Source organism: Syngnathus leptorhynchus, chromosome 1 (genome assembly GCF_054491065.1).
Source record: "Syngnathus leptorhynchus isolate UIUO chromosome 1, UIUO_Slep, whole genome shotgun sequence".
Lineage (NCBI taxonomy): Eukaryota > Metazoa > Chordata > Actinopteri > Syngnathiformes > Syngnathidae > Syngnathus > Syngnathus leptorhynchus.
Window position 1 is genome coordinate 24,472,008 of NC_141195.1, and position 18,499 is coordinate 24,490,506.

The 18,499-nt window shown below is 45.1% G+C and overlaps 3 protein-coding genes across 6 annotated transcripts in view; 1 reads left to right on the top strand and 2 right to left on the bottom strand.

The window, feature by feature from the left end:
* Positions 1-269: 269 nt before the first annotated feature.
* On the bottom strand, positions 270-6,010 carry cdadc1 (cytidine and dCMP deaminase domain containing 1). The gene is made up of 11 exons (XM_085927777.1): positions 5,491-6,010; positions 5,323-5,420; positions 5,080-5,257; positions 4,722-5,001; positions 4,428-4,634; positions 3,594-3,721; positions 2,146-2,195; positions 1,852-2,021; positions 1,604-1,793; positions 1,376-1,415; positions 270-1,303 (listed from the first exon to the last, which is right to left on the bottom strand). Exons 1-11 carry the CDS (start codon positions 5,582-5,584, stop codon positions 1,209-1,211), a joined length of 1,530 nt encoding a protein of 509 aa, XP_085783903.1. The 5' UTR covers positions 5,585-6,010; the 3' UTR covers positions 270-1,208.
* A 517-nt stretch (positions 6,011-6,527) lies between these two features.
* On the bottom strand, positions 6,528-10,833 carry rcbtb1 (regulator of chromosome condensation (RCC1) and BTB (POZ) domain containing protein 1). The gene is made up of 12 exons (XM_085927763.1): positions 10,497-10,833; positions 10,017-10,180; positions 9,362-9,512; positions 9,107-9,273; positions 8,877-9,035; positions 8,694-8,801; positions 8,487-8,629; positions 7,666-7,856; positions 7,474-7,600; positions 7,244-7,395; positions 7,033-7,163; positions 6,528-6,896 (listed from the first exon to the last, which is right to left on the bottom strand). The coding sequence occupies exons 2-12, from the start codon at positions 10,140-10,142 to the stop codon at positions 6,756-6,758; spliced, it is 1,596 nt and encodes a 531-aa protein (XP_085783889.1). The 5' UTR covers positions 10,143-10,180; positions 10,497-10,833; the 3' UTR covers positions 6,528-6,755.
* Positions 10,834-11,930: 1,097 nt separating this feature from the next.
* The window catches only part of LOC147062948 (fibroblast growth factor 14-like), a 23,051-nt gene continuing 16,482 nt past the window's right edge, over positions 11,931-18,499 (top strand). For 3 of the 4 annotated variants that reach the window (XM_085927800.1, XM_085927791.1, XM_085927810.1), the window contains exon 1: positions 11,931-12,578. In XM_085927800.1, the coding sequence (XP_085783926.1) occupies positions 11,936-12,578 (643 nt within the window). In that variant the 5' untranslated portion in view covers positions 11,931-11,935. Of the gene's footprint in view, positions 12,579-18,352 lie in introns of those variants that run through there. The other variant, XM_085927822.1, reaches the window with a different exon arrangement.

Genomic DNA, 18,499 nt, shown 5'->3' on the forward strand with positions numbered 1-18,499 from the left:
CAAAGTCGTTTTCACAGTCGTTTAAAAAAGGGTTGGGGTTTCAAATAAAGTTATCCAAGTCTTACCCCTCTGTCTCAACGGAATGAAACATTTTGTCTGTTATCACATCCTGTTCCACAAACACTCTAAAACTCTTTGTCCCCCTCTTTGCCACAATTTTGGAAACGTCTCCCTTTCACCTTGACCTCGAACAGGGGTCACTGGACAAATAAAAATCTGCAGAAAGTGGATGGAACTCACTCTAAATACTGAAAAGAATTATGAAAATACGTTAAACACAATAATTGTGGTGGGTAAATTCTTTATTGATAAATGTCGATTTTTGAAGCCATCCTTCACTTTTCACAAAGAACTCTTCTTCTCATCTGTAAAGTTTATGGATAAAAAAAACAAGTTGTATTGTAAATATGATTAACGATTTGTACCTTCCAGAAAGCCGCTAGTTTAGTTTTCATATATTTTCTTTTAGCTTGTTTTCAACTAAAATAATAAAATAAAATAAAAACTTGAACACTTTTGTGTTTGTCAATTTTTTTTATCTTGAGAAGCGAGGGTCCTTTTCATTTTTTTGGCCAGGTGCTTTCAATGACCACTCAAACAGTCGGAAAACTCACACCCCCGGTAATCGTAACCTATTGTCTTTGAAGACGTATTTTATTTTGCTCCCAAGAGGGCCTGGTAGCATCACTTGACCATTTCTGTCTTCTTGGGGGTATTTTCACCAAAGTGTAGCAAATTTGAAGGGGTGCCCCCCCCTCTACAATGTTTGCTCTTAGCAAAGTTAAGGAGGTCAAGACATTTAGTGTTGGTTATAAACGTTTGAAAAAGCTCAAATAAAATAGTCGTTTTGTTTTTCCGGATGTTTTACGAGGAAGAAGAGGGCAAAAAGTGTGACTTTTGGGATAGTCCTTCACGCATTATTTGCTTTCACGTTGATTCCTATGGGAAATGTTGCTTCTCCTTACAAACGTTTCCACTTACAAACCCGACCGCGGAAGTTCGTAAGTAGAAGTATCACTGTAGTTGCTTTTTAAAAATGCTTTGGAACAAAACAATAAAAAAACCGTCGGGTTCTCTTAAAAAGTAATTGCACTGAACGCTCCTTAACGATGGGCTTGACGGGGTCACTTTCGTGCCTATGCGGACACAAAATGGGAGTAGATGCAAATCTTTAGAAGATTCAGTTCCAATGTTGTGGGGTGGACCCCTCAGCAGACGAAGGGCGAGTCGTTGGATCGACTGGGACAAAGCTTTTTAATGTTGTGCATCTCCTGCGCCCCTTCCCTGCTGCGCTTGTGACCGTCTGGAAGCAAAGACAAGGTTTGTTAGGACATGAAAGCAGATCAAGTGCAGATCTTTTCAAAATGGACCTTACTGATGACGTTGACGGGAGACGCTTTTGGGTCCCTTTGCCACTGTGGAAACAGACATGTCGCTGAGTTTCTGCATTTCAATATCAACCTGGACATCGAATTCTTCAAAAAAACACTGATAAACATGAAATATGAATTTCAACAAACACTAAGCGCAAGTGAGAGAAGAATTAGAGAATCACTGGACTCACAACAAGGAAAGAAATGGAAAAACCCATCGGTTTGCTCACTATGAACTTTTGGATTCCCTTCAAGTTGCTGAATTGGAGGTAGGAAATGTCTCGTTTGTTCCTGTCGCGGTCCTGGTCGGTGGTGTAAATGTGCGTGATGCCGGCACCTCGAATCAGAGGGACGCACTCGTCACATGGACATTTGGTCACAAACAGCATGGCGGCTTCTTCTGGGTTGATATCGCGGGTCCTAGGAAAACATCAGAGGCGTCAAATTGCTGCCGAGCGGAGCAAGGTGACCGCCGTACCTGAAGGTGAGGGCATTCTGCTCGGCGTGGATGATGTATCGGTACTTGCGCCGCTTTGGGTCTTCTTGTTTGTCATCCATGAGCGGGTACTCTGCGTACTGCGAACCCGCTGGGTAAGCATTGTACCCGCAACCCACCAGGGACAGACGACCGGGTCTGTCAAGGCCAGCCTGGGACAAGAACAAGAGAGTGACACTTTTTTTTTTCTCTTCCCCCCCTCTAAAGATGCTAATTATATCATTTTGACAAAGTCCAACCAAGGTAAAAAAAATAAAAATAAGACAATGAATTTACCGACTGTCTGTTGGCCCATATAACGGCGCCGACGCCCACTTTCGGATCCTCTGAAATGATAAGATGCTTAGAGGGTGTCAACTCTTGATGCCTGCTTAAAACAATGTTGAATGGGGTCGCTCATATGATGCAAAGTTGAATTGTCTGTGTGAAAATGTATCGGATGGCGTGAGTGTGAGACATAGGAAGGAAGGAAGGAAGGGAGGAAGGGAAGGAAGGAAGGAAGGAAGGAAGGAAGGAAGGAAGGAAGGAAGGAAGGAAGGAAGGAAGGAAGGAAGGAAGGAAGGAAGGAAGGAAGGAAGGAAGGAAGGAAGGAAGGAAGGAAGGAAGGAAGGAAGGAAGGAAGGAAGGAAGGAAGGAAGGAAGGAAGGAAGGAAGGAAGGAAGGAAGGAAGGAAAAGAAAGAACTTCTATCTTCTGGTGGTCATAGTTTGTTTTCCATTTGACTTTCCCAGCATAATCAAACCTGAGTTGGCCAAGACATTTCTGGAAGTATTCCCACAAAAAACATAATACAGTAATCCCTCCTACTTCGCGGGGGTTACGTTCCAGACCCACCCGCGAAATGGGAATTTCCGCGAAATAGAAACTAGATTTTTTTGAGCTATTCTTGGAAGATATTCTATTTTTATCGCTGACATCAACCAGCTCGCTGCTAGGGGACTTTCATATCAATGGACTGTGCGCTCCGCATTCATGCCTTAGCGACGAGACTAACAGTGTATTGCTATGTCCAGATGAAGGCCACCGCCGGTGGAGAGTGTTATATCTTTACTATTTTCCAGGTTCTGATGTAGCAAGCATGGTTCGGACAACGACGTGATGGATACTGCTTTATTCCTTTCATCACAGTCAGTTCACTGGCCGTACATCACGACACTGAACGTCCCCGAAGCTCCCCCTCCCACATCCGGGGTTTTCCCACTACGGAACATGAGTTAGTCCAAAATATACAACAGAGAGAACGCCCTGAAGTCACATGTGACGATAAAGTATACTGTACTGACTCTTTAATTTATTCATTTCAAAACAAGAAAACGACTTTTAAACGTAAGCTATCATTATTAAAGGAAAATGAAGAAACTCAAGTGGCCGCGAAACCTCGTGAAATGATGAAATTTCTGCGATAAAATCATTAATTTACGCATTTTTGAAAACCCGCGATACAGCGAAGCCGCGATAGTTGAAGCCGCGAAGTAGGAGGGATTACTGTAGATGGTAACGGATTATTTTACTGGTTCTTTTATCACAAACAAATTATTTCAGTTTGGTTACCTGACCGGTACGATAGCCGAAACATGTCAGGTAATGAAACCTCATTTGTTTGTGATAAAAAAAAAGCCAGTAAAATAATTGTTCAATTGAAAACAAGATGAACATAGTACAACTCTGATGGTAATTGATGTTGACGGCGCTCAAAAGCTAAAAATGCAGCTACTCTGAGCAGACCTGTTCTGTAAGCAAGTAGTCTCGCTTGGATGATGCAATGACGGGCCACTTCCTGGGACACTCCCTCACGCTGAGGCGGCGGCAGCGACGAGTTGGCCGGGAATGTATTTGGGACTGCCGCTTCCCGGCTGCAGAGAAGACATCACAGTTTGTGAACGACAAAATTCCCCGATGTTCTCCTTAACAACAAACTGATCACACTCGCGCCCTGTACAAGAAGGGCCAGAGTCGCCTCCACCTGTTGAGGAGACTGAGGTCCTCGCAGGTCTCTCCTCAGAACCTTCTATGACTTTGTGGTGGCCTCGGCCATCCTCTACTCTGTGCTCTGCTGGGGTGGGGGGGGGGGGGGGGAAGTACGGACCGCGACAGGGGGAGACTAAATAAGATGGTCAGGAGAGCGAGCTCTGTCCTGGGCTGTCCCCCGGACTCCATAGAGGTTGTGGGTGAGAGGAGGACGTTAATTAAGCTAAACTCCATCATGGACAACACCTCTCACCCCCTCCATGAAACTGTAGGAAGGAGCAGGTCCTTCATTCCCACTGCTGTCAGACTTCACAACATGCGTGGCACCTGATCCTGTGCTTCATCTCTACCGATACCTTGTCTTATTGATCCATTTTTACATTTGGCACTTGTCTTGATTCTTTCTATTTTATTTTATTTTATTTTATTCTATTTTATTTTATTTTATTCTATTTTATTCTATTTTATTCTATTCTATATTTTATTTTATTTTATTCTATTTTATTCTATTCTATTCTTGTACGCTGCTGTGACATCACAATTGACAATAAAGACATTCATGAATAAAATAGCAGGGCGGGCGCTACTAACCGGTGAAATCCATAGTGTCGTGGTGGAACACCAGCCACCACAGCAGCCAGAACATGCACCACCTCCCTCATGTTGTCTCTGAGGTTGGAAAAGTAGGGCTCCACGCAGAAGTTCTCCAGATGCATTTGGTTCAAAATCTCTCGATGCCGATGGGAGTCTTCAATCAGGAAGCGTTTGGAGAAATCCTCAAAGTGTTTCTCCTGTTCACTACAGAGGAGACCAAATAGTTCTTTTCAGTCTGGGCCGCTCCTCTTTTCATCTGTATTAAAACTGAAGCAAGTCACGTTCAAATACCGGCGAAAGATTTCTTCCGCGTTCAAGCCGGGGTCGTCGTCACTCAGCGGTCCCATGAAATCACACTCTCTGGAGGTCTCGCCGACAAAGTGCACCATGCCAGTTGCCAGAGGTTGCAGCAGCAAGCAGATGTGAGAGCTGCTGTTGGACTTGAGCTTCTCTGTAGCCACGGCGTCCAGCGCGGCCTCTTCGGGGATGGGGCCGGTAGGAGCGGGGGATCCGCATCTCAGCATGCTTACCTCGGGGTCTCCGGGCCAGAAGGAGATCTCACTCACTCCGGCTGCAAACACAATTCACCGGATCGACGTCAACATCCGATACCCTGAAGAAACCGAAATGACGTGACGGCGTTGCGCACCATTGATGATCATTTTCAAACAGGTGGCGCACGGTCGCCGAGAGAAATACAGCTGACAGTCGGCCAGCCGGGCGGCATGTTGGATGATGGCTGCCTGGCCTGCGTGGAGCTCATGTCCACTATAGTGGAGCCCAACCACCTTACTATCCCGGACCACCACCAGTCCCACCCTGCGGATCTAGAACATGACAAGTCAGATGAATACTGAAATGTGAACCAGCAACTGCTATCAAGACACCAAACCTGACAGTTGTCCTTCTCTGGTTGCTCCTGAGGGAACAGCTCCAACCACAAACTCAACAAGCTGAACAGGTTGATCTTTGACAACCTAGGGCCATGACCTGCATGACAAAAAAAACGTATTCACACCGCTGCTTGATTTGCTTAATTATTCCATAAATCTGGACAAACCTCGCACTAAGCTGATGGTCTGGCTGCTGGAGTCTTTTGTGAGAGGCAAGGCCTGGCCCGATTCGGCTTGATACTCTCTGCAGCTTTCTTCCATCCAACCAGCGTGCCAAAAAAAAAAAATCGCCTAGCGTACCTATCGCGACCAATTCAGCCCTCCACCACTCGGGTCTTTCGACCTCAACGAAAAATGGAAGGCGTCGCGGTACCGTGTTCGTAAGTCGGCGTGCGAGTCCGTCGCTGTCAAGTTTCATCCAGACAACAGAGTAACTGTCAACTGTTGTCTTTAGTCAGTGTTTATTCCTAGCTTGACTTAGCCAAAGACAGTCGGACTCTGCTAGCTTTAAGTAGCAGCAGAACGTACGAGGAACGTTTAGTGGGCTCACCGGCGTGTGCATCGGTCGACACGACCAAGACGAGCGTCCTTACAGAATGTTTTGCATGTCTGGTGTTAAGCACGACGTCACGGCTTTGCTCAACAGGATGCGTATGTTGATCGGGTTACTTCCGCAAATAATGACGTCATCACGCCAACGTGTCACCAGCTGTCACAAAAAAAAAAAAAGTACACTTTACCTCTCCTGGCGTATCTTTTTGCAAATGCTTAGCTAGAACTGTCAAATACTAAAAAAATAAATAAAAAAAAATAAAAATAAATACACTGCGTGCGTATTTTCAAATCCCATGTCATAGCCAGTCATCCTTTACATTGAACGTCTAGCATGTTCCTCTCAAACGCCCTCACGTTTTCTCTATCAATCAATCTTTATTTTTGATCTTTTTTCGTAGCTTTCTTGCGTGGCAAATCGATCCTCATCATCCTACCAATATACTCACGGTCTCCCATCTTCATAGTCTTCTTTTGCACTTTCTCCCCAAAACATCAAACCTTGAATGTCCCTTAAATGAGATCATTTCAAATATTGTCAGTCCTAAAGAAAAGCTTTCTTTTGATTCAGCATGACACTTTTGATGAAAAATTAAGGTCATTCGTTTTCTCACCATGTGAATCATTAGAAGACAAGCCAGGAGGGATGTGAGAGGTTTAAAGCAAGCTCATGAAATGCTTCTTTATTTTGGTACAGAAAAAATATCATTTAAAATTCCACTCCAGCAGTCGTCACGTGTTCTGGGCCGAAGTTTAAAAACATAACCGAAACAAAAGTTCTACTTGCAGACTGCAAAGGTCCCGAAGACATCTCAGGTGCTGTGCTTCTGGCTCATCCAGCATTTTTTTTTTTTTTTGAAAGCATACTAAACGGCGAGAACTAGTACCTGAAGGCACCAAAATAGCTTGCTCTGATGATGAACCCTTTGAGCATGTTTCCGTCAACTTGACTGAAGCTTGGCGTCTGAGTCACCTGAGTGAGATGGTTGATACAAAATCTGAAGCAAAATTCTTCCAGGTCCTGCAAAAGAAAAAGTTGTGAAGAAAAAAAATCCCTCTTTTGTCCACTAGATGTCGTCTTCAGTGTTGGTCCAAATAGAATTTGCAAAAGTAAACTTTGTTATTCATTATGAAATGTAGTAAATCCAATGCTGTACCTCTGCATCAAATTGTTTGGCAGATGAAAAGAGCGCAAAGGCGTTTTTGATGGTGATTCCTCTCTTGATGATCTGCTGACACAGATGCTTCAGGCGACTCTCACAGTAGGAGGTGGCCAGGTCCAGCAGGCCTGCAGAAGAAACACAAGAACAATGCAGACGCAGATCTACCGGCAGGCGGAGCAGACATTGCCGGTATAGAATAAATGACCAATAGCGTCCTCAGGTGGAAGGTCAACAGTGTCTGTGTAGAGGAACTGCAGGAAGGAGCGGTAGATGGTATACGAGAATTGGTTGATCTCAATCACTTCCTGATGACCTTCCACCCACTGGGACCGGAACATTGAGCGGAAATGCTCACACCTTGGAAACATTTGCACAAGAGAACATTGAGGAGCATCTTCATTTTTTGGGGGTCTTTGCTCACGCACGTGCACACACCTGATCTTAAGCAGGGCTTTGTGAACATGGATGCATTTGCCTTCGACGATAAACTTGAGGTCTGCCGTTTCGGGACTGTCAAATTCTTTCCTCAGCGCCTCTGCGACTGTCAGGAAGTCGTTGCGCTCTAGAGCAACGTGGATTGATGAGTGCGTTGAATGGAAAGAGAAAAGATTCGAGCGTTTTACTCACCCACTGACACCAGCCTCCACATGACCGGGGGTGACGCGAAACAGGCAAACACATCATCCGTGTTGGTGAAGTAGGTCAGGCGTGGCATGACGACGGCTTGAGCCCGACACTGACCCCACATATACACCTGGCCGCTCTGCGTCTTAGCCGCCGACGTGTTCGTCAAATGGCACGCGGCCACTTCGACAAACCTGGACGATTCAAAAATAAATGTGTGAACTAAATTCTCCCCCCCCCCCCCACTAACATCGTAATGTTTTCTTTTTTTCTTTTTTTTGGTCACGCGATGCACGGCATTAAAGTTTCAAACTTTACAACTGAGTTTCAAGATTACAATCATTTGGTGCAACATAAAAAGTACCGTATTTTCCGGACTATAAGGCGCACCTAAAAACCTAAAATTATCTCAAAAGCCGACAGTGCGCCTTATAGTCCGGCTCGCCTTATATATCGACCAAATTCCTCAATTTAAACTGGCCCGAAGCATTGTATCATGAAATCAATCATAAGTGGCCTGCTGAAGACTATGAATCATGAATCAAAAAGACTATGGATCATTATTTTGTGATTATAATGTCATTTGTTGCATCTGAAGTTGAAATAAAAAAGATAAAATGGAGAATGATTTGATTTGGATTAAATATCTGACATGATGCATTAATGGTGCGCCTTATAGTCCGGTGCGCCTTATATAAGGACAAAGTTTTAAAATGGGCCATTCATTGAAGGTGCGCCTTGTAGTCCGGAAAATACGGTACATTTGCCGTGTTTCTTCAATGGACAATGGACTGTTCTTTTTTCATATAGGAACGTCATCGTACCTCTCTTCATCAGCCATAACTTGCACTGGGCTAAAACAATTGTTCTTGTCACCAATTCCCAGCTGTCCAAAAGTGTTTGCACCCCATGAATAAAGCAGTCCTTTATCTGTCACAGCGAGGGAATGGCCATAGCCTGACACCACCTACACAGGAGAAAAGTTGAAAAGCTGCTTCTTGTTGCTTTTCCTCATCACAAAAGAGTCTTACCTGCTTTATACAAGACTTGTGCAGAGCGGATAGGCGGCAAGGCATCAGCTCATTTCTGTTGTTACCAACACCCAGCTGCCCGTTGCCATTGTATCCCCATCCGTGAATCTAGAAGCAAACCAAATAGCTGCAGAGCAATGGTTGACTTTCTCCCAATTTTCCCAATGACACAAAAGACCTCACCTCTCCGTTATCCAACAAAGCCATGGAAGATGACTGTCCGCACGTGATGCCCATCACCGTCTTACCCTGCAACGAGCCCCCCACCTTTACGGGCAATGGCTGGACAGCGGTAGAACCTGAACCCACCTGGCCGCAGTTATTAAACCCCCACGCAAAGACCTGTCGTTTTGAAAAACCGTAAGAGTCGAACGGAAAGACTCGATAGCCGTGTCGTCGGGAACGCTAGCTACCTCTCCATCCTGCGTGAGGACCACGGAGTGATGAGCACCACATGCCACTTCTTTGACCTTCTTGTTCTGAATGTTGGCAGTGACCAGCACCTGGGACACCTCGGGATTGGCTGTCCCGATCCCCAGCTGGAAGAAACCATTGTGCCCACAAGCAAATAGCTTCCCATCTAAAACAATACCAGATTCGGAGTGCACCATTACATCACCTTTCACAGGAATGTCATGGTTTTTTTTTTTTTTTTCTTCGTGACTTACCCTCTGTTGCCAGTAGGATGTGCGGCCCACTGCCATAGCTCAAGCTAACCACCTTTTTCCCCTCCAGGCAGCTCAGTTGCTTGGGCACAATGGTGCTTAAACCGTCTCCTGTTCCAAGGCAGCTACTGCAGTTTAAGCCAAACACAAATACCTGCGACGGATGTTACAACAATTCAATCATAAACAATAACAGAATGAGAAATTATTTTGAATGACTTTTTCCACAACGGTGTCATTATTCAGAGGATTTTACAGCCTAAGAATTATTTCAATAATCAATTCATCTGTCAAATATCTTGTCTAATCATCAATACATCTTCAACAGGTTTTCCCCCCCATCCCTTTGTTTTAAAGACATGACATGAATTCAAACTGACAAGGCTGAAAATGCGCCAACAAATTATACGTTTGGTCCCTAAAATGTCAAAAAGTGTGTTTTCCAAAGTAAAAGCAAATAAGTCAACACAAAAATGACCAATCCAGTTTCATGGGAGGGACTCCAGAAATGAATAACACGTTCTACTGAAATGACATTTGAAATATTTGGACAATTTTAAAGAAAACAATTGTGAGGTTCTAACCCTTAAACATCAGGTATGTGACCACAAACGATGGAGCAACCAAAATCCAACGAAAGGAAACAGGGTGGAGGCACCTTGTTGTCGTTTGTGATGTAGATGGCTTCATTAGCAGATGCTCCAAAGACACAGGCCTGTTGGATGGTGGCAAGCTCCTCTGTGCTCAACAACAGGAGCAGAGGCCATTTGCTAAAGTCCAACATGACTTGCCACCTTCGCGCTTGCTGAGGCAGACTTGAGGCTTCAACGATACAGAGACAACAATTCTAGCCCACATTTAAGGTCAAGCACAGGTCGAAGAGCAAAAACATTGGATTATTTGAAAGAGTCCTGAGCCAAATGTAAACATCTGTGAGAAGATTTGAAATAAGGCGACTGATAGTTTGATTGCAGTGATAAAGTTGCATCTTTTTTGTTCACCCGGGCTATTTATTTATTTTATTTTTCAAAGAATTTTGAAAGACTAATTCCCTTCGTTTCTTTTTTCTTTCTTTATTTACCTAGTGGTTTTTCTTTCTATTGAATAAACGACATGTTGGACCCCGACAATTTCTTACCTCCAACATCGGAGCTGGGAAGGTGGCATGAAGTTGCAAATGCTGTTTGTTCGGCGATGAAGCGGGCCACAACAGAACAAAATTGTACACTTCCTCGTGTATCTCAAAAATTCTTTTAATGTGAGCATTCAAATAAAGACTTCGACCCTTTCGTCATCAAACGCCCGTCATACAGTTGTCGTCATACGAACGCCACACCGGCAAAATCCAAGTCAGGTGTGGGCTGCTCAAACCAGACGGGTCCGCTATTTCGGTTGCTTAGGGCGTGGTGGGAAGTAATCTACCTAGTTATTAACCCAATTAGCTCAAGTATAACCTTACCTGTGCTACCTGGTTCGAAGTGTTGCTCGGATGAGAGAAAAAAAAAGCCGCGCTGATTGAGGACTATCCTGTGCAGATCGATACAAGTATCAATAGAATCGATATTAATGCAAAAATCGTATTGATACCAATCAACTAGTGATTTAACCCTTTACATTTATTTCTATGATTTCAGTTCTTTTCGAAGAATCATTGTGCACAGGACATTTTCCAAGAGTCACATTGCGCTTTTTGATCTACTAGCTAAATGTGGCACAACATCAAATCATATCTTGACGTAAACAACCTGCAAGCAGGGTGCACGATTTTCTTCTTGTGATCGATCCAATTCGATTTGGCAGTATTGCCAATTGACAATACATGCCCAACAGAGAATAAATTGGGTTGCATTGATGAAATTATTGAACAAATCATATCAAAACAAGCTTGGAGAAGGTGTCGAATTTCAGAGAGAGGCAGGGACTAAGAATATATTCACGTCACAGTCGATACCCGCTCAGCAACCCTGTGGAATGTTTGCGCGTCTGATCTTTTATTATGAAGGTTGCGCAGCGGATATCATGAAGTTGGTTACTCGCTTCCACCCCTTGACTGGTTGCTTGAAGCATCTCGGTGCACTTCTTCTTCAGTTGTCTCAGCTGAGGGCGCTCACGAGCTCTCTTTCGAGCCACTTGATCGCAACAGCTCCCGCAACGTGCAGCCTACGCGAGGCGAGGGAAGAGAGAGGGCAGGCGGCAGCAAAACCTCTGCGCTTCGGGACTTTATGGATTATTGAGAAGTGGAGGTCGGAGGACGGATCAAATATTCACAAGGATTTTTCCAGGGGGGGGGGGCCGGCCAGGGGAGGGGGCTTAAGCGCAGTGGGACAGTGCAGAGATTCCCTGCAGTGATTCCTCTCCTGAAGAGAGAAGGACCAAGTGCTGCTGGAGAATTCTGCAACCAGCCTTTGGCAAGAACCTCCCTGCTGCTGCTCTACTGATACAAAGATGCCACCGACTTGCTGACGGACGGACACCCGGGGATCCGCATCCCGCCCACCCTCTCTCCTCCACGCGCCCCCCCCCCCCCTGCCCCCCACCCCCGGACGCACCGAGCCCTGCCATCCCTCCGTCACTAATATGCAATGTTTTTTTGTGCAGAAGCCGACAGCTGCCGCGTACCACCGACTTCCCACTAGCGCCGCCACATGCCTGTCCGCCGCTGCCGCTCCTCTCCCCGCGCCACGCGGCACACGACGACGCCATTTGAAGAGGAGCGCTCGGAGGCTCTTAACGCCGCGGTGGCGGGAGCGCGGCAGCAGGAGCAGAAGCAGGAGCAGCAGCAGCAGCGAGCGCTCCTCCCTATCCTCGTCCGCTGCTAGGCACCAACAGCCCGAAGCGGAGGTCGTTCTATTCCAAGCGTGCAGGAAGGACGACGTTGAAGCGGGCGAGAAACCGGGCGACGACCCGGACTTGCTTCTTCTACTCCTTTCTATGGTGCAAATCGGCGGAGTCAAGCACATTCAAACTGAGCCCAACAGCTGGCCGTTTCCGCTGGCATGCAAACAGGGGGGCGGGTCGGCCCCCATGCGGTGGCAGAAATTTAGGCTGCCGCATCCGGTGCGCCTCTCGTCTCCCATCTCCTGTTCTCCTTCCTACTCCTACTCCTCCCCCTTCTCGGCCAAATCCATGCGGTTTATTTGGAACAAGATTTTCAGCAAAGGATCGCATATGCTGCAGTGTCTTTGTGGCAGGAGCCTCAAGAAAAACAAGAACCCAACTGGTGAGTTTGAATGTGAGCGTGCCGAGACAATTGGAGAGACTTTACGTTGCGTGCCCGACTATTCGTTCTACTGGTTGCTGCTGCTGCTTGCTGCTGCTGTTTTCTCTGCAGTTGTGCAGCAAGTACAAAGGAGGGAGGACGGTGTGTGTGGACGGGGGGCGGGGGGGGGGGGATAACCTAATACAGTGGCAGTGGGTGCACAAAAAGTGCGTGTGGCAGTGATGCTGCAGAAAAAGCAAGTCTTGTGCAGTATTCGGTCATTCGGGCCCCACTAAGCTGCGCAGCTTTACTTCCACGCTCACTGAGAGACAGCCGTCACTTTCAATGTGTGTGTGTGTGTGTGGGGGGGGAGACACAGTGCCGATGCTGCGCTCATCAGAGCTTGTCAGGCTCAAGCTGCTGACTTCACAAAAATCTAACAGTGTCGCCGTCAACTTTTTCCTGACGGCCATGCACCAATTGTGATTTAAGACAGATGCTGCCTTAGGTTGGGTGCAGCGATGAGTACCTCAAGTTATATTCGCCTTAAAGTTGGTCACATTTGAAGTACGCAAGCAGCATAGTAGAAATAGTTGGTTGTGATGAAAGGACAGAGAACTGGTCCAGCTCCTAGACGTGGACATATGTGACCTTATTGTCGTATTCACATATTACCAGTGGTGGAGCATGCAAGAAAGTAGTTTGTGGTCAGACCAAAATGTATATGTTCTCAGTAATCCCAAGTAAAAGTTTAAAGGAACAAATAATATACTTAAATGATGCTGACACGGCATGTAAAGTTCAAACAGATCCAACTTATGCAACTGAAAATCCATATTTACTGTATGGAGGATACACTTATTTCAAATGTGTTAGTACAGCATTCCTCAGAATGTTTAATATTTAAAAAAAAAAAAAAAGCAATGCTGTCTGAACTTGGCAAATAAGTTACATCGCTTTACAGTGTGTGCCAAGCCAGAAATTAAAACCAAGTATTGACAAAAGTCAATCGTCTTGCATACCTTGGCAGATGGATCGTTATAAAAGTATTGTAGAAAAGTACGATTCAAAATCTTTACTCAGTCTTTCAAATGCTAGGATGCTAATGCTATTTGTTCAGTCATTGTTGGCAGGTAGGAGAGATGAGAGAAAAAAACAACAACTACAAAGTTGCCTCGGTGATCATGTCTGCTTACGCGTTTGGAAATTCATTCAGTGTGTTGCTCGCTTTTGTCGTTGTGATCGCTCAGTGTCCGGCGCTCTGAACTTTAGACTTTGTGTGTGTGTCATATCTGTTGGCCAGCGCAGTTTCATCTTAAGATGAAGCCTTAAACTTGAAGTTTAAGATGTTCACCTCAGCTCACTTCAACTTTATTGATCGAGCACTTTAAAAAAAACACGCACGCAATTAAAACAAAGTGCTATGCATCGATCAAAATCGAACATAAAGCACGTCATACTGACTTCACTTAATTTAGAGAGCACCACGGTTGAATTAAAGTGCTGTGCATAAATAACATCAAACATAAAACAATGAAAACAATCATAAATAACGGTGAAACACATCTGCCTCACACTTTTCAGGGTGTTTCAATCCTTCGTTTGCTTCTTCCCCACATGCTTGCACGATTTGGTAGTGATGGGAAAATGAAGCTTCGTGAACCAGTTGTCGATTTAAAGTGAGGCTTTTAAGAAATGGGCTTTCAGAGAGTGTCATCTAAGTAAACGCAACAACGGGTTCATGAATCATCTTGAAGCTTCATTTGCCCATCATGACCTGGCACCATCATCTTGGCCAACCAGCAATGGTAGCATTCATTGAGAAAGGTACCATCTAAGTCAGTATGGTGCATCCCACGTGGTGCGACCTAGATTGAAGATGAGCCCTTTTATAGCCCGCGGTCGTATCCGTGCACATGCTCGCTTGCCTTCTATGGAGAGTTGCCATCAAGGCGACGTCTTTTCATATTTTATTCAAACGCCCACGCATTTAGCAATGGGCTCGCTTTCAGCTTTGGCTTTCGCGACCAAAAAAAAACAAAAAAAGATCCTCTCCCTCCGCGTTTGCTTTGCATGCTGACAAATATCGGATGAGATTGCAAACAATTCCTGCTGCTTCGCTAACTTTGCTCAGGCTGATGAGCTGCTGGCTGTTCCTCCATGGTAAATCCAAAGAGATGCGTGTTAGCATGAGTGCATGTGTGTGCGTCAGTGAGCTCATTCATTTGTGGCCACTTTGTCCAAGCAGCCTGACTCTGCAAAAAAAAAACAAAAAAAAAAACAGCATGACTTTGCTGTGTTGTACTTGCTCTGTACACCCAACGCTTGAGGTCATCCAATATACGTAATTAGACCACCGTAAACACATCTCTAAGTTTGTAATGACCTCCAGAGGTTCTTGGGCATGGATCCTGTTTTCTTGCCTAATTGCACATTTTTAAAGACAGAATTCACCTTAAGGATTTTCCCAGTGCGTTTGTAGTCTATGAGGAACAAGTCGATGGTATAATCTTCAATCTGCATACGTGTTTGTGTCAGAGCAGGAGAGAGTGCTGAGTGTTATGTTCCCGAGGGCGGCGAGCCATCAGAGGCTCCACAAGGAGGTGTTTCCACTGACGTGGTGATAAAATGCTGGGGGAAACATGCCGGCACTTTCAGATCCTCCATCTCCTCCGTTTAAATCCCTGTCACCAACACGGAGAGCTTTTTGCCTCTTAATAAAACGTATTTAGTATTTCTAAAACACTCTTCAGGTCTATTGTCAACTTTTGGAGACGACAATGCTTAAGATGGCGTCAAGATGTGGGAAGGGGGTTTGCTCACAACTTTGAACTTGTCCATTGTTCACCTTCTGGCCGATGACAGCCCTGTATGACATCAGCACGTGTTTGCGTGAGGCCTTAAGAGGGACTTTTTCAAAGTATGTTTCAGTCAGTCGGTGTTTGTGGCAGCCATGGACTTTGAGTTCATCCTCAAAGTCGCAGAGAGGCGCATACGGGCTGCTTTAAATCAAACGGAGACAGGTAAGGGATTGTTTTTCCCGCCAGGTTAAAGACACTCTCGCTTGATCATCCATTCGATCATTAGTCAAAGCTTACACCTTACAAAAAAAGTCGAGTGTGTGTTTGTGTTATTTGTGTGCATTATGTCTGGAGCGTCAACAAAAATTTCTCAGAATGCCTTGTATGGCTACGTGAAGATCGCAATCCTACAAAAATCTGACCGGTTCGTTCAAGGACATTGAACAAGGTTGGGTATTCTTTTAATCAGAATGCTTCTGATTCCAAATTGAGGCTCCTCAATTTCAGAAGAAATAAAATATGAGAATATAACACGTACTTAAAGCATAGTTGTTCAAGTCCTTGTCCTCAGCTCTTAACTCTGTGACTTAACTTTCCCCTCAATAATTTGAGAATTTGATTTTGGATTTTGAGAACTGCCCATGTGTGATTTGAACCCACCTCTGCTTGTTTATAAAGTTTTTATCTGGGCCTTGTGAGAAATGCATGCATAGAGCAGAAAGATTAAGACCGAGAAGAACAGAAGAAAGAAAGAAAAAAAACACCCGAGATAAATAATTGAATGTGTCTCTTCCTGCTTACTGGGCTGGTAATGGTTGTGAGAGAAGGCAGAGGAGCAAGATAGGAGATGACACCAGGAGAGAAGGAAAGGAAACAGCAGAGGAGACAAGCGGGACAGAGAGAAAAGAAAAAAAATCCTTTCAAATGTCACGTCTTGGTTTTTGCGTCTGCGTGCATCCTTTCAGCATTTAGCGAGTGCGATCGATCTTCCGTCATTCCCAGAGCCACCTGCGTCACTTGTCACCATGGTAACGGTGGACTTCCCCCGGTGTCTGCGCGTGTGGGTGGGTGTCTGTGAATTATGACTCACCCTACTCACGTCACAGTGGCTTTCCTCACACTCCTCCCGTCTGGGGGAACACCCATGCATGAGCTTTCTCTTCCCTGTGTGCACCATTCTGAGAAATAGTCCATAGGGGGCGCCCTTCTACCGGTGCAGCCGATGATGAGAAAACCGGTGTGGGGGGGCGTATTTGCTCGCTGTCGTCTGAATGGCAGATCAGACGACGTCATTGAATAGTCATGAATGCTGAGTGTATCTATTTTAGTGTCGAATGTGTGCAAGTGTTTTTTTTTGCATGAGATGTGAAGCTGACAAAGTCGAATATTACGGAATTCTGAAAGTGGACATTAGTGGGTTGAATAATGAACCTTTAATTGGAGGATAAAATAACATCAATTATGAAAGCAAGCAGTTCAACAGGTTGCATTCCAGCCGTCAACTGTTGCCAAACCATCGCGTTTATATGTACTCTGGCGCCCTCAAGTGGCTTTTAATGTGTTGTTATTGGCTGTCCGTGGTGCTGAAGCGGTTTTTCGAGCTTTTATGAGCAGCCGGAAAGATGCAGAAGACGTGTTGTGGTTATTATTGAGTTATGACCTAACCGTGGCCTCCAAGTGTGAGGAAATAATGTATGAGAGGAGTCCAATTGTGTCCCAGATAAGCTGAGACTCTTTGAAAGGGAACAAGCAGCTCTTCGCTTGCATTTTTAAACTGCTTTTAGGCGAGTCTCACAAGCCGAATTCACGAGTGGTGGAATTGTTGAGTTTTTTGTTTTGTTTTTTTACCTGCACTGTGTGTTTAAGTTGGGGGGAACTAATTTTGGAACTACAAGAAATAAATTGAATAAATTGAACCTGATGCACAATATTTTTAACATCTTAACTGATTTTTGAAGCGTGTGAAAAGAGAAAATATACAAGTACATAGAAGAGAAATAAAAAGAAAGTAAAGAGAGGAATTATGTACGAATTTTAAAATATGCATTGTTTAATTTTGGATTTTGTTTTCTGATGACCAGCTGTTGAGATGCACGCTGGGCGCATGGCTTCAGCAACAGCTCAACAAGCAGACCTTGGATAATCACTCTAGCATCCGTTTTATTGCTTTCAAAATAAAACGTTTGACAGTCAGGCATTAACATTGTGTGTTGATGGTAAATCCGTGCAGCTTTTGTGTAAAATAGTAGCCTTCGTTAATTATCCTCACTATAAAATCGCAAATGGGGTGGACCGACCGTGGAGCCTTTATCTGATTTTTGAACTTGATCATCAGCTAATTGCAAGGCACAACATGAGCCAATTATTTAGAATCACACCTCAGGACAATTAAGATTTTTTTTTCCACCTAGATGACAAAATATGTTTTGGGAATTTGGATGAAGCTGAGCTACTCGCAAGCCAAGCCTGCATTTGAATCTGCACCATAACTAATGTGCTAATCGTTTTTAGCATAAATTGATCGAGACCCATCAGTAATAAATCATTTCGGTTTATTAGCAACAAGTGCCAAAGACTAATAATAAAAAAAAGGGGGGGGGGGAATGAGAAGTGGGAAAAGGAACGTGAAATATGTCAAACCCGTGTGCTTACCTGCGTGAATGTGACGTATTTTCTCCTCTCCTTTCATTTTGAAAATCCAACCCCTCAACTTCCTGCGAGACAGTGTGTGCCTCACGTTTGTTTTACACACCTGGAGCGGCTCGCGGCTGCACGCGCGCCTCGCGCTCCTCTCAGCGGAAGACAAACGGACGTTTTTGTAGCCAAAGTGCTCTTCGGATTTGCTCCTTCAGAGGCTTGCTTTTGTTTCGGGGTGTCGGCCATGGGGAGGAGTAGCGGCAAGGCACCTTCAATGAAGCGCAGGTGCCGTTCATAGAGCGCTGCTGACAGGCAGGGGAGGGGCGGGGCGGGGCGGCGGGACGTGACGGACAGGTAAACCGCTGTGCGTTTTGAAGCCAATGGCCCGTGGCCGTGACGCGCAACGACTCTGAAGTGATGGGGCCGTTGTAGAGTCGCCGCGACTGTGGGGTGCGGTATCGTTTTTGCGATCCGAGCCCCCGATACGGAGAAAGCGATCGTGAC